This window comes from Arachis stenosperma, chromosome 3 (genome assembly GCF_014773155.1).
Source record: "Arachis stenosperma cultivar V10309 chromosome 3, arast.V10309.gnm1.PFL2, whole genome shotgun sequence".
In the NCBI taxonomy this organism is placed as follows: Eukaryota; Viridiplantae; Streptophyta; class Magnoliopsida; order Fabales; family Fabaceae; genus Arachis; species Arachis stenosperma.
Window position 1 is genome coordinate 2,917,194 of NC_080379.1, and position 16,517 is coordinate 2,933,710.

At 31.6% G+C, this 16,517-nt stretch overlaps 1 protein-coding gene across 1 annotated transcript; it reads left to right on the top strand.

Moving 5' to 3' along the window:
- The first annotated feature begins 1,086 nt into the window (after nt 1-1,086).
- Nucleotides 1,087-5,471, top strand: LOC130970795 (uncharacterized). The gene is made up of 3 exons (XM_057896984.1): nt 1,087-1,496; nt 2,413-4,761; nt 4,890-5,471. The coding sequence occupies exons 2-3, from the start codon at nt 2,488-2,490 to the stop codon at nt 5,190-5,192; spliced, it is 2,577 nt and encodes an 858-aa protein (XP_057752967.1). The 5' UTR covers nt 1,087-1,496; nt 2,413-2,487; the 3' UTR covers nt 5,193-5,471.
- Nucleotides 5,472-16,517: the final 11,046 nt, after the last annotated feature.

Here is a 16,517-nt window from a genome sequence, read left to right on the forward strand (position 1 = left end):
AACACAACAAATTTAGATTGTCTTAAATGAAAAATTTAAGAAAATGATAAAGTAATAATTTATTTATTATTAAATTTGTAATTTTTATAAAATATGTATTTATTATTTTAATTTAAAAATAATTAACTTTTTATTTTATTATTGTATAATTTTTTATTTTAAATAATCTTAGTCCACAAGTAGCGTGGATTCTAATTTTAAGATATTTTATTTCTTATCTCACATGTATCATTGATATTAACAAAGTAAATATATTTTGGGATATTGAGACATAAATATAAAAATACAGATATAAATTTTTATATCTTTTATTTGAAATGACAAAATTTTGTAGATTTATGTGTTTAAAACAGAATCAATTATTTGTATTTTATCCTTATTCAAAATATCCTTTTTTTCAGTTTTTTATTTATTTTTCTATTTCTATTAGAAAAAAGAAACTGAAAAAACCCTTTGAGTTTATCTTTACGTTATATATTTTGTATTTATAACTAACAAAAATTATTATTTAAAATAAAAGCATAAATCAAAGATATGTTTTTGAAAAATTCTAGAAAATGAATTATAATAAATCAATTCAGTTAATTTTTTTATTTTAATTTTAAAATATTAAAAAATAGGAATAGTGGAAAGTTTTATTCTTTTTTATGTAACTAGCATATTTTTTTATTAGTTAGTTATAATTGACTATACTCTAAGTTAATTTTCTAACGGAATCTTATATTTTTTTTTATTATGTATTATGTATAAATTATATGAATTATTTTACATCTTTTTATATAATTAACTGATTTTTAATATATATGTAATGTAATGGTGTATTTTTAAAATATTGGTAAAAGCTAGTAAAAAGAAAAACAAAAATAAAAAAAAATATTGACCATTAATTTCACAAAGGTACGTAAATAAATTAAAAAACAGAAACAATAAATGTAATTTAGAAAGCAAACCACCCTTTTGTTTCAACCTTGGGATTGATCTGAAGCCATCTGACCCCACTTCCCTCTTCTCAGTCTCACACATGTTACATTACAGGCTTACAGCTACTTCTCTAGTACATTTTCAGTGCATTTGTATTACCAGATACACACTCACATGTTCATTGCTTCTTTCTTTTTCTTCTATGGACTTAAAAGACAAATAAAAATAGCAAAAACACTTCTCTGTCTTCTCTCTCATTGTTTATTTATGATGAGTGTGTGAACGCGTCTGAAAGCTCAGTGTCTTGTAGCAAGTGATATTCTCTGAAAGCCCCCTTTTTTGTGGTCTATAAACTTAACACTCTGAACCCTCTGAGTGAGTGTGAAGAAGAAGAAGAAGGAAAAAAGAGAAAAGGGTTGAGTCCTTTCACTTTGGTATATGCATTCTCATTATTAGCATTCTCTATTATTACTCTTTTGTTGGATGCTATGTCCTTTTGCAACACCGACACTACTCCTTCCTTCTCCTCCAAAGCTCTCACCTTCTCTCCATTCTCCATACTCACTCCCTCTCTGGTACGCATTCTCTCCTTCAAAATCTCAACTTGCTTCTTTTCTATGTTCCTATGCCTTCAAAAGAAAGGCACCGTTTTTTGTTCTTATTTTTTATTGTTGTTAGTATTAGTTAGTTTATTATTAGTAGTATTGTGGAAATGTTTTTATGGGCATGTGCAATTCTGTCCTTTGAGAATAATGAGGGCCTAGTAGTGTTGTGTAATATGATTTTGAACTTTGAAGTGTGTAATAGCTAGCTCTAGCTGTGGATCTTTGTCTCTTGCAGAGTTGTGGCAGGGGAATTTGATTTGGATCAAGACGGGTCCTTTTGCCTTATCTCTGATTTTTCTTTATATTTTCAACATTGTGATTTGCCTTGTTTGATTTATATGGACCACTTCTCTTACCACTTGGTTGTGGCTTTGTGATTTCACTTTCCTCCATACCATACTTAAACTTACCTATTATCTTAGTGCAATTCATTTCTTTTACTCTTGCATCTGGCTTTTCTCTCATCTTAAGCTATGTTAAGTCCACTTCAGTCACGTGTTATCATATTATCATCATCAATTCAAAGACCAAAGACTTATGTAGTGTATGCATCAATTCAGTGCAGATGGCTATAGTTGAGACATTATCTTTACTCCTTGGTTTCAACAGTTGTCAGGAAAAGGATTTTTCTTGGACATTTATTATGCTTTCTTAGCTCATAGATTCTCTGTCTCAGGCATTGTGCTTTCATGTTTTAGATCTACTTTAATGCCATGAATCTAAGTTGATGCTGTTATGACAAATGGCATTAATTATTGGTTTTGCTCTTGGTTCATGTTAGAGTTAGACACTCTTGATGTATTGTTCCCATTCTTAGCATGCAATAATTGAGTTAGCTTGATATATTTGTTACTATTAGAAGTTTGATTCTTCAAGTATAATACAGTTGTGATGCAGAGTGTTCAGCTGATGGATTGTTGTCAAATCTGAAGACAAATTTCAGAAACTATCTACTACAGCCATGAGTAGAAAGCTTTTTGACCAGTTGAAGTCAGAGGAGTCTCGATATCATCCTCGTCATGAAGTTATCAGAAATGAGGAAGACAGCACATGGAGTCACCTCAAGCATGGGAACTGTGGAAGGGAAAGCGATGATGATGAGCTGGTTAAGTACATGTCGAATTTGCCAGGTTATCTGGAGAGGGGGAAGAAGAATAGGGAGAAAGTGTTGAATGTTGGCGTTCTTGATTGGACCCGTCTAGAACAATGGCAGTACAGCCATAAATATGTGTCTCATAAAAGTGGCAGCAGAACTTCTACATCTAGTAATGCATCCTCTTCTGTTTCGACAGATCGGTTATCTTGTTCTTCTAACAGAGGTAACAGTCATTGTGCTTCTGGTCAAAGAAAAAACAACCCTTCACTACAAGCTCATTTCATGGCATCTCCAATGCAAAGCCACTCTGAAGCCATCAAATCCTCTAGACAAAGTGTCGGAAAACGTCAGAATTTTACAGGTTGCCATGGCAATCCAGATGCACAGAGCAGATATGTTAACACAGATGGTTATCTTGCTTGGAACAAGCCTAGTAACAGACTGAAAGGTTGTGACAGGAAATACTTGGGTCAGTTTGTTAGTAAAGAAAGTGACATCTTTCCGAATGATCGAATGTATGAGGCAGCATTGTGTGGGGGTAGGATGGGAGTAAGCATTCAAGATGGTGGATTGGAGAAAAGATCAGAAACTTTGAGAAGACCAAACATTGATGCTGTTGTACAAGGTGCACTCAGGAAAAGTGAGCCAGTTCCTCATTTTCCTAGAGAAGTTGCTCGAAAGAGTCATTGTGCTGTCCCTGATATGCATACATCCTTGTCTGAAAAGTTTAGTCGAATGAGCTTTTCAGAAAAGCCTAGGGAATTTTACCACAAAGAATTTGATTATGATGTTCCGCACTCCTGTCCTTTACCAGATGAACTTAGCTATGACAATAATTCTCAGTATCAAGGATCAGGTTTCAGTTCGACAGATCTGGAAAGTATCAAAGTTCCTGCTTCAACTTTCTCATCACCCTTATCTACTTTCTCATCACCCATGTCGGTCAAGATGAGCATAAGTCCATCCAGAGTTAGTAAGACCGAAGAAAAGAAGCCAACCATAGGCTCCACTTCATCTGCAAATGAGCCTTGCCAGGGATCAGACCCGAAAGTAATGCCTGAAAAGTCGAGAAGCTCTTCACCTTTTCGTCGATTAAGCCTCAACATTGGCCATACAAGCAAAGGTTCTACCTCTAAAGAGGCTGGGCACATGTCGCATTTGAGCTCCACACCAGCTCTTAAATCAAACATGCAAAATGTGAGGGGCTATGTTAGATCAAACACTTTAGGCGATGATAAAGGTTCTGATGCAGGCAGAAGAAAATCAAGCCCATTGAGGAGGTTACTGGATCCATTGCTGAAACCAAAGACAGCTAAAAGCCGTCCTTCGATGGATTTAGCTCAGAAGGATTCGGTATCAATGAACAAGAATTATATCTCGGTTAATGGGAATCTTTCCAGTCAAAAGGCAGACAAAGCATTAGACAGGGATTATAGCTCAGCTAATGCCATTGATTCCTCAAAGGACAAGCATCACGTCGCATCAGCAACTCAAGCTTTTCTTAGAATTGCTGTGAGGAATGGCATGCCTCTTTTCACATTTGGTGTGGACAACACTGACAGAAACATTCTTGCAGCGACAGTGAAGAACTTAAGCTCCTCAGGAGAAGATGAATGCAACTGTATCTATACTTTTTACACCTTTAGGGAGGCTAAGAAGAAGAATGGAAGTTGGATGATTCAAGCAGGAAAAAACAAAGGCTCTGACTACATTTCTCATGCTGTTGCCCAAATGAAGGTATCTGACAAACATGGAGACAATTTGGACTCCTATAACATGAAAGAGTTTGTTCTGGTTTCAGTGAAGTTAGTGCAGGGAGATGATCAAGTCACCGATTATCAGCCGAATGACGAGCTTGCTGCCATTGTTCTCAAAACACCTAAATCTATCAGTTTCATCAATGATGCACATCAGGATCCTGTCCATGCAACAGTTTTGCTTCCAAGTGGGGTTCATAGTCTTCCTAGTAAAGGTGGGCCTTCATCTTTGATCGAGCGCTGGAGATCAGGCGGATCATGTGACTGTGGTGGCTGGGATTTGGCCTGCCAACTTAAAATCCTTTCTAATGAAAATCAAGCCAGAAAAAAACCAAGATCATCCAAGGCTTATTTTGCAGATAAACTTGAACTCTTCCTCCAGGTACTTAATAAGCTTATCAAATTCTCAAGTTCACTTGTTATGAGTTAAGTTGAGTTTATGAGCTAAGCTTTATGATTTAAGTTTGTCTTTCTACAACGTTTTCAATGTCTTTTTCTTGCTAACCACAGGGGAATGAACAAGAGCACCGGTCTGCATTCAGTTTGACCCCCTTGAAGCATGGAATGTATTCAGTGGCATTTGATTCATCACTCTCACTTTTGCAAGCATTCTCCATCTGCATAGCATTGATGAAGAGTAAGATGCCAGTGCCATATGAGCTTTCAGGATCAAGAAGCTCCATTGAAGGTAAAATTCCAAGGGAAACAACACTATTGGTGCAAAATGAGGAACTTAAGGCTTTTGGTAAATTGGAGGACATTCCTGCAAGTTATGTCTCTTATCCACCACACTCCCCTGTTGGTAGGGTCTAAAATTAGCATGAAGCATAGCAATCTCTCCCTTGTAGGAATCCCCTTAATAAGTTTTCATAAGATTATCATTGCAAGGTAGAGTTATAACTTATAAATTATAATAGTCTTATAGATATTATGAGATTGAAGCAGCATCATAGTAATTTTTATGCTTTTTTTGTATTTACTATTTAGAATGTACCAGTTACCATGTGAGTTAGAAAATATCAATCAATTGAAGTGTGAATAGTATGAGTAAATTGGTTTTTGTTTTATGGTGAAAGGTTACATATTTCATTATTTTGTTGTCTTGTTATCTTTAAAGTCAAATACGGTTTGCAAGTAAATCTGGATTCTTTTGATTAAAAGTGTAACTTGCATTTTCTGTATCTTTTCTTTTGTCAGCAATGTCATAAATGATAAATGTGACAAATTCAAATCAAACGTACTCTAAGATACGTGACATGAAATTTTAAATTTGCGATTAATGATTTGGTTGAAGCATGGCTTAAAACGTGAGCAACTGACAATAATGTTGAATGCAAACAGGTTAAGTATCAATGAGAGCTACCAAACAATAATCTCCAGCTAAATGACCAACAAGACAAAGGGACAAACGCATAATCTACACTTGTGTCTCGTGTACCAAATTGTCCAAATTGCCCTTGTGTTTGTTCACAGTTATTTTTAGTTCAGTTAGAATAGATCAATAAAATATATAACAAATTGATCCTGATTTTTTTATTCACATTTAAGTCTTTGAGAATTTGACCATTTTAAAATTTGGACACATTTATTTCTGAGTCTAATTTATTCTATTCAAAAATTTTTGTACGTGTGTATCTATATCAACCAAGTCAGTACAATAAAAGTCACGTTTGATTTTTTTGTTAGGTTTGACAGACCTAAATGAATATGAGAATTCAAAGTGTCCAAATTAAAAAAAAAAAAAAAAACCAAAAACTTAAATATATCTTCAAATTTTTTAGAACTTAAATGTTTATCAACCAAAAGTGAAAGACCTATTTGACATTTTCTCCTATTTTTATTAGTAACAATATTTTTGGGTTAAGTTTGCGGTTGTGGCATGAAATTTGGTTTTGGGCTTGTAACTTGAAAATTTTGGTTTAGGTCAATAATGTACTACTCCATTAAGGAATTGGTTATTAGTCATTTACTATTAAAAAGAAAAATTTTGTTAAGAAGTGTCTTTCCATTCTGGTGAATACATGAGCTCACCATGAAAAAAGGCTTTCAAGAGAGGGAGAGAGAGACTAAAACCAAAATCTAAAAAATAAAAACTAGTTAGGTAATATATCAAATCAATCCTAAAAGAATTGTTAGTTACACAATTTAATTATTAAATTAATTTTTTATTCTATTAGATATATTAATTTTTATATCAAATTTTGATTTAAAAAAATAGACAAATCCATGTCTATTATTATTTAATAAAAAAATTAATAATCTTTAGGACAACATCTTTATCTGTGGGTATTTAATCCGGTCAAATAGGATTACCAATCTAATTCGTTGCGAACTAAAAATCTTTCGTTCATATAAAAAGTCTTTAACTATTAAATTAAAATATTCAGTTGCAGATTTAACATTTTTGTTTATATAAAAGTCAAATCTGTTTAGTAATATATAAATACCAAATTATAACTCTAAGATTTTATCATATTATTAAATATTACATTTTTTATGATCTGCAAATAAGGTTGGATACCCACAAATTGAGGATACATAGAGTTAGGATTGAATTTTAGTGAAAAAATAAACCCACGGATAAGATTATAGTTAGATCGAAATTTTATCCTATCCTACTAATTGTCATCTCTAATAATCCTTAAAAATTTTGTAAATTTTTATATCAATTTTTTATATAAATAAACAATTTAATGTGAAAAATAATTTGACTAACAAAATAAAAATTTAAAGACTGATTTGCCTTTTAAAATTTATTAAGGAAAAAAGTATTGGACTTAAAATGTTATTTCTCAAACTAGTTTAACAATTATTATTCTTATCTGATGTCCACGCCCGGGTACTTCTGCAAAAGTCTTATTACTTTTTAGTTTCGGAAAGCTTTTCCCCCTCTCCTTCCATTAAAAATCTCTTCATGTTGTGTAGCTCTAGGCCTGCTAGGATGGGGAAGCATGCATGCTATTGGAAATAATTGTTGTCACATCACATGACTTTCTCTATGATCTCAATTTTTTTTTTACAAGTAATATTATCAAATATTATTTTTTATTATATACTTTTTAAATGAGATTAAGAAAAAGTTATATGTAAAAAGATGTTATATAATTAAAAATTATACTTAATAATATTATTGAAAAAAAATAAAACAAAATCATTTTCAATACACCTAACAAATATTCAATCAATTAATTAAATGAAGTTTTGACCTAAAATTTTAAGACAATAATTTATAAATTATTTTATAATATATATTTTATTTAATCAATTTTCACCAGATAGAAATTAATTTGATATGTTTTTATTAAGGCATTGATGCTACTATCTTCAAAAGGCACTGCTGTTTTGCCCTTTTTTTCTATTATTCATAAACATGACATTTCCTCTGTTTACTTTCAATTCCATGCAAAACTCAAAAAGGCACCGAAAAGGATTATCACACATGCGTGTGCGCCTTTCTTTTCAGACGCTGTTTCGCTAAACCCAATACATATCTAAAAATTATTGCTTCCTTCTACAGCAAATCAAAATGAAAAGTATTTTTTAAAGAGGAAATTATATTTTTTAATATTTAATTATTTATCATGTTTTAAAATATTTTTATTAAAACAATTTACATAAATAAAATGCGTGAAAAAAATCTTTATGCAAATACAATATTGAAAAATTGCAAATAAAAATGCAACAATCTCAATTATATGTAATCCATGATTCGTGACACTTTAAAGCAGATTCTAAATACACGTAATCTGCTACACTCTATTGCGGATTACGCTGAGAACCTGACATCACATAAACCGCTACACTGGTTTATGACTAAATATGTAGAAAGCATAATCTGCTACACCCTGTAGCGAATTATGAGGAGAGTGACTCACTATAAAAAAAAAACAGGAATACCTTTGTGATAATAACCACACATGATGCAAAATGCACGAATTGATACAAAATGTAATCGTCATAAGCAATAAGTCGTACAAAAATAATAGTCACCGGGCATTAACACTAACACAAAATAAGTTAACTACATAAATCATACAAAGATAACTATCACAAGTCGTTAAAACTAACAGAAAATAAATAAGCCATAATTGATACAATGATAACAGTCGGAACTAACACAATAGGCGCTACTGCTGGTCACCATCATCATCATGGTCGGCCTCGAATGGAGCAAGTAGGTGCGAGCCTGTGCCACATCGAGTCGGACACCTCACTCTGGTCGCTCGCCGATCTCCGGGTGGAGCATTCTGTAACCCAACTCCAAATGCAGATGGCGGCATCCCCCCATGCCGAACCAAGGGTCGTACGGGCTGCCTGCGGGCTCATTCAGGTCGACCGGGAGCTGGGACTCAGGAACCTGGGACGGCACATCTGCTGGCTGTGGCCTGGAATCGGACTCTGGTACTGATGAACGTTGTCACCTCGTATGATCTCTGGCGAAATCCATATAGAACTGTGGTCCAGCCAGCTGATCATCCAAATAACTCCTGGAAGCTCACCAAATAACTCCTGGAACCACTCCCATGCTGGTCTCCTCGATGTGCAGGTGGAAGTCAGTCATGCACCCAGAAACAGCCTAGCCATCCATGGGTAGCCCCAGCTGATATGCCACATCCTGGAGCGTGATAGTACACTCTCCAAATGGCATATGAAAAATGTGGGTCTCAAGCCGCCACCTCTCGATAAATGCACTGACCAGAGGCTCATCCAACCAGAACCAATGCGTGTTCAACCTAGCCAGGTGGTACAACCCAGCCCTCTCCAAGTAAAGTATGATCCTATCATGTAACGGCATATTCTATTGTCCACGGACACTATAAATACATCAGGTTGGCTGCATATTCATAAATAAAGAACATCGGCTTAATTTCTAACAATGACATCACCAAACCATAACTTATGTTTCAAGTCTTAAACTACCTAGGTTTTAAAATTACTAATTTACCATCCACAACTTAAATTCCAAATTCTCTACATTTAATTTTAAATTTTAAATTTCAAATTTTAATTTTTAAACCCAAACTTAAACTAAGTCTCTATCTTTCTAATTAATAAATAACTTCCTTAATATTAAATAAAACATACATTTATTATCTAATTGAAAGAAAATAAAGAGACTTACCTCTTCATTGATGGTTCCGGCTACGTGAGCAACGCTGTCGAACTGGTACAACTGCCGTTCATCTTCCATTGTTCCACTGCTCTAATAATATCCTCTCCCTTTTCTCTATTGTCTCTCTCTAAGTTTCTTTCCCACTATGCTCAAATGAAATCCACTACAGCCTCACGCAGTTTTTATAGTGAGTCACTCTCCGCATAATCCACTACAAGGTGTAGTGGATTATGCTTTCTGCACATTTGGTCATAAACTGTGATGTCAGGTTCTCAGCGTAATCCGCGACAGGGTTTAGCGAATTACGTGTATTTGGAATTCGCGTTAGGGTGTTGCGGATTATATATAATCGGAATTATTGCATTTTCGTCTGCAGTTTCTCAATATTGTATTTGCATAAAGGTTTTTTTTCATTCATTTTATTTATGTAAATTGCCATTTTATTATTAAAAATTTTTAAAAGTAATTTTGTCAATTATTTGATAATTTAGACTGCCTTTATTTATAATAACAAAATATTTAATCAGGCAGAGACACAAAATTATATTTAATAAATGAACATAAATAAAAATATTATATTTTAAAATATTGAATTAATATATTTTATATTGTCGGAACATTGAGTAGAGATATAATTTTTTTTATTTTCTTTTATTATCACTATTAATCTTTTATCATTTAATTTTTTTATTTTGTATGAAAAAATAAAATAAATTTAAACTTTTTATTGTGTGTTTTATTTTATATTATAAAAACTCATATAGAATTATTTTTATATGAAATTGATACTTGAAAATCATTAGATGATAATTAAATCAAATATACTAAATTATTTAATAATTTTTAACTTTCAATTTATATAACATGCGAATTTTTCTCATCTTATATTCAGTTTATTATTAAATAAAATATAAAAATACTAATTTTGTATTTCTATCTTTTATATTCTATTCTCAATTTTTCAGTATCTTATCTTATTCTATTATCAAAATTAAACACAATCTCACAAGTCACGTACATTTTTGGTCATTTCTTTCCCTTTTAAACAGGAAATGCTATTAGTCACGGAAAAAAATGCTATTATCTTTAATATATAGTGACAAAATTTAGTAATTTTATTTCAAATAGTAATTGATAACTTTAATTTAATTTTTTTTCAAGGATGTATGCATTTATACTTTTTAGTGTGTGTACACTGTACAGTACTGTCTATTGAATTTAATATCTATACTTTTTATGCTCGATTTGATCCAATTTGTATATTACAGATCGAATTAGATATCAAATATGTCTTCAAAATAAAAAATATATTAAAAATATTATTTCTAAAAAAAAAGTCAATAAAATCTTATTTTCACTCTCATAAAACTTTTTTTCACTTTTTTAAACTTTTAAAATATTATTAAACTAATTTCTTTTAAATAATATAATAAAATAAAATAATATATATAAATAATAATTATTAATTTAAATAAAATATAAATACAATATATATTATTTATTTATTTATTATTTGTTATAAATATGTGGATATACAGATTAAATTTACAAATACAAATATTCGGATCATCTTACGAATCAGACTAAATTATAAATTAAATACAAATAAATATAGCGGTATATATGATCCGATTCACATCTATATCGAAGTATTGCGGATAGCATCAGTGATGGAAAAAGTGCAACAAGTGAATCTAATATGATATTCTACATACTTAAAAAGGAACTTGTATATATGTTTTTGTAAAAAGTTATTGGATTTTATATATAAATAATATATTAATGAATATAGAATACCTAACTATATTTTAGTGTATTACCAATTCTTTTTTGTACAATTATGAAATATCTATTCATGCATTGCCAAATTAGCAAATGCATTAGACTCTTGCGTTATCATTATCCCGAAAATGGCATATATAATTAGAATATAAAACTAAAAAAGTTATCTATTATTTTGTAATAGGCAATGCTTTGAATATATATATACACGAACATGTCTAAAAGTGCAAGTTGATTAGCTAGCACTAATAATATATTTCAAATTATTACTATCATAAAATGGATTCTCTGTTTATTAATCCCCCAAAGAACCCCCAACCTCTCTGTTATTGATTTTTGTGTATTATAATGTTATTAAGATACAAAATTTTATAATTGCGAAACTCGTACTTTGTTAATTATGAGAAAGAAAAGAGAGGGTCCCTTGTTTCTAATGTATACCCGAAATCAAAAAAATTTGTTGAGTGTGATGTTGGAGATTTCCGTAGCAGATCCCCGAGGGCATCCTCAATGTCTGCTAAAATCTTGGGAAAATTTATATTACCACTATATAAATCATCCAACCTTGTCCATTGTCATAACTCGCAAGGTGCATTAGACTATTAATGCATGCATTCTGATAATTAAATTAAAGGAGAAGAAAGAACTGTGTATATGTATGGAAGATATAGTTCTTATTTATACGTGGAAACAGTGAATGGCAAATAGGGCCACTAAGGAAAAACAGTGAGCAACTGAGAGTCTCAGAGCTGGAAAGTTATGAGTATGATCATCAAGAAAAATAAATAAATGAATAAGAGAAATAAATAAAACACTTTACAAAAAGATTAGTTCCTTAACCAAAGAGGGCATGTATCTCCCGGTGATCTCTATTATTATTTTTATGGTCACACTCAAATAAAAAAATCTGAAACGTCTTTTTTTTAAATATTTTTTATTAATTAAAATTTAACACATAAAATCGATTAAATTGTGTGTTATTTTTATTAAAATTAACTCAGATAAATTAATTTGACCAGAAAAATAGTGAATCAAATTTTGAACGGTCTAAATTAATATTATTTTTTATAAAAGATAACTACAATATCCTTATAAAAAATGACTAAAATATTCCTATTATATATATATATATATATATATATATATATATATATATATAGAAGTAAAAGATTAGAATTTGAGATTATTAAAATTAATATATATAATAGGAATATTTTAGTTATTTTCTATAGTAATAATATTATAATCATTTTTTATGAAAAATAATATTAATTTAAACTAGTTTAAGATTTGATTTATTATTTTTTTGGTCAAATTAATTTGTCTGGCCTAATTATAACAAAAATAGCACCATCTAATCAATTATATGTATTAAATTTTAATTATTAAAAAATATTTTTTAAAAAAATATTTTTTTAACAATAAAGCTCGACACAATAAGTGGAGCAAAGAACAACAACAAGCAAATAGAAAAGTTAAAAAAGAAAAAAAAATTGCAAAGAAACTCATCAACTATTTTTTGTGCTCCTCCTTCTTATAGTGTACTCCTAATTTTGTACTCTGTGAAAACATCTTCAATCACTCTAATCTTATTAAAATTCTGTCAATCCAACTGTAAAATCGCTAATCGAAAGTCTATCAATTGCATATCTTCTTTTATCAATTCTTACTAAAATTCTGTTAATCTGACAGTATCTTTCCTCCCTTCCACCTGCACAATCTCTCCCACGCAATAAATTTCTCTTCTCTTGTATGAACTTCATACACCACAGAAAACATAATTGAAATTATTTTTAGTAAGACCTCTAATGACTCATTTTAAACATTATTTCATCCCAAATTAATAGTAAACCCCTTGAGGTACCCTCCGACTCAATATATTCTCATCTCGCAACGTCACTCTCCCGAATTCTTATTACATCAAATTTCGTCACTATCCGCCACTTAATCTCAAATAAGCCCAAAGTATTCAACTTAATTTTTTCTTGAGATTTTTGACCATACTCAATTTTCTTCACCCATTAACCCCCTATTATTTCAAGAATAAATTATTTTAATAAATTATTACACACATTTTTTTTATTTTTGGGTCTGCAGCGTCTTGCTTTCTCTTTCTATTTTGTCAATCTTCTTTTTTGAGCAATTTCTTTCTTTATTCTGTGCTTGGAGAATAGCCATAATATCATCTTTTTCATTGTATAAAATTGCACCTGATTCCAACGCTAGGTCCAAAATTTTTCTATTTTCAAGCATCTGCTCCTCCAAAATATTATTTCTGTTTCCTGACTACCTTCATTCTTGTCCGAACCACCATCATCAACCATCCTCTTCCCAACAACTTTTTCATCATAGCTCTCCCTATCTCTTTGTCAATGTTGTTCCTTTTGTGCCGAAACCCATACCACTATTATTCACAATGTCATCCCTATCACGCGTTTCTTCGTCAACGTCTTCTGCACCATCATCATCAACATACACACCCAACTCACCAGTCCCTCCATTCAATGTTACCGCCAGGAGAGTAGTGGCTTGGTTCTCCGCCACCGACTCTTCCTCGATCTCATGACCCAACATAGGTGGCGTCAGGGTTATGCATTTTTCTTGCCACATTGAACCTCCTTTGCCGTGGCCAGTTTTTAGCTTTCCTCCTTCAACACTGATTCGGTCTCCTTCGATCTAATCCACGCCGGTTTCTAGCACAAATTTTGCGGATGCAGCTTCCTGCACACTTGTCGTATACCCTTTTCTAGCGTGCCCATCCCTATCGTAAAAACCATGCTCTATTTCCATCAAACCTGACTCAGATTCTAGACCCAACCAAATATCACCGAACCGGTTGATTGAAGAAGTCGAGTCCAAAGATCATTTTCTATCTTTTTTGGACATCTTTAAATTATTGGACCTAGTACCAAGCCTACAAAAAACCTTCTTTTTCTTATTCCTTTTGCCCCTCATTTCTAATCTATTAAAGTTACCTTCATAAATCCATGTTACTGTATCTTTAAAATTAGCTTCATAATTAATATGATCACATCTCATACAATCCGCTCTCCCTTCAAAAACTCACAAAAAAAGAAGTCCAGGTGTCTTTATAGTTCCTATTTATTTATTAGTGTTAAAAGAAGAAAATAAACTTTTAGATTATATTTGTTTATAACTATAAATCCCTGATATATATAATAATTTGGTATTTACCTGATTTTAAAGATTTGTTGGCCAATAAATTACTGTATATATACTACAAAATTTAATTTTTTATATTGATATTTGTTTAAGTGAATTGAGTCTAATCCAATTTTGTTTACCAATTTTATCCTCATTTAATATAATATCATTTTCATGGTGATACCACTCCTAATTCAGCCTTCTCCTTCCATCATCAATACACTGCAACCACCACCCCCATCCATCGGCATCACCATCATGATTTTTTTATTCTTCTAATCACCATTACTGACGTTGATCAAAATCACGCAACCCAAAATTGGGCAACTCAAGCTCGCACCTTGAAGCACGTTGAGGCTCCCGCGTTTCCTTCTATCGAAAACCAAACTCGAATTGAGGTCGCAGGAGGTACTGCCGGAGGCTGAGGTGGCACCGGGAGACTGTAATCCCCGTGGAGCTAGTCAACAATGGAGAAATCATGGTGTAAGGAAGAAGACAAGGTAAAGTATAGTATGAAAGTGATGAGCGTGAGCCATTAAAAAGGAGCTAAACTCATCACAAATGTACTCATTTTATGGATCAACTGAATTGTCTAGGGTTTTTGTGAAATTGGTTTCCATTTGGTGAATTCAATTGAGGAATCAGAAGAAAGAAAACAGTGTATGTGTCTCTGTATATTAGGGATGGGAAGGTTTAATTGGTGGTGGTGATAATGGTAATGGTGATTAAAAGAAGAAAAAAATAATGATGGTGGTGCTGGTGGCTGGCAGTCGTGGCTGTAGTGTTGATGATCACGGAAGGAGAAGGTGGTGTAATCATGAAGACGATATTATGTTATATAGGAATAAAATTGGTAAAATAGTTCACTATTGTAAAATTAATATTAGGAATAAAATTAAAATTTACTTTAAATATTGTGTGGCAGAGATGAAGATGTTGAGATGGATGAGTGAACATACGCAATTGTATAAAATAAGGAACGAATATATAAGAGAAAGAGTTGGAGTAGCACCAATTGTGGAAAAGATGGTTGAATCAAGTCTCAAGTGGTTTGGATAGGTAAAAAGAAAACCGAAAGAATATCTAATCAGAGCGTGTATGAGATGAAAGATGAACAAGAGATGAAAGGCAGAGAAAGACCTAAGAAAACCATTCATGAGATGACTAAACGAGATTTATATATAAACGGTTAGACATGATACATGATAGAATACAATGACATCGTTTGATTTATGTAGCCGATCCTACCTAATGGGACAAGACTTTGTTGTTGTTGTAAACTAAATTAAACGTTAAAAATATTAGACACAAGAAATATTTTATTTGAGTTTTGTTATTATGTCTCAAAAAGTATAAATTAACCATATTATAAAAGAAATATTTTAATGTTATTTATTATTTTTATACATTAAAAATATAAAAGAATTTATTTTTATAATAAATAATATTATTTTTTTATAATATATTTAACCTATACTTTTTGAACTACAACATAGAATAGCAAAACTCATTTTATCCTAATATTTTTAACAAGGTGACAAATGTTAATACCGGGGAAAAAAATCTTTAGGTACTTGTAGTAGTATCTCAGGGAAAGGTACTACCTATTTATTAACGCAGTCACTCAAAAATTCATCTCTGCACTAAATTTGATCATAGCATAGTACTTAATAACATGTAACGGGTATTGCTTCTTAAATTTTGCCCCATTTTTACTAATGCTTACCTTTAATATCATTAGCGATAGTGATTTTTATTTTGGGCAGTACAATTGACAGCGATTTTTGTACTATGTATCCCTTGCTCTATCAAATGTTGTAAATTGACAAAACTAAATTATTGAATATTAATATTATGGCTGTACAACCAACAATCCTCAATTATTCTTTGGGAAAAAAAAAATGACAGAGAGGGACAACAGGTGGCAAAAGTCATACGAGGGAAAAGGAAAAGCATGGCATGTCTCGGTAAATTATGGAACCCAAAACACAAGGCATTTCTTTATAACTAAAATATTGGACCATAAAGTAAAATAAACTAAAATGGTTAGTTTATTATATACGCTTTTTGTTACACAA

Bases quoted from the DNA above. Each gene is read 5' to 3' on its own strand.
- LOC130970795 (XM_057896984.1), top strand. From the start codon at position 2,488: ATGAGTAGAAAGCTTTTTGACCAGTTGAAGTCAGAGGAGTCTCGATAT. The intron at 4,762-4,889 runs GTACTTAATAAG...TGCTAACCACAG, and splicing joins AACTTGAACTCTTCCTCCAG to GGGAATGAACAAGAGCACCG.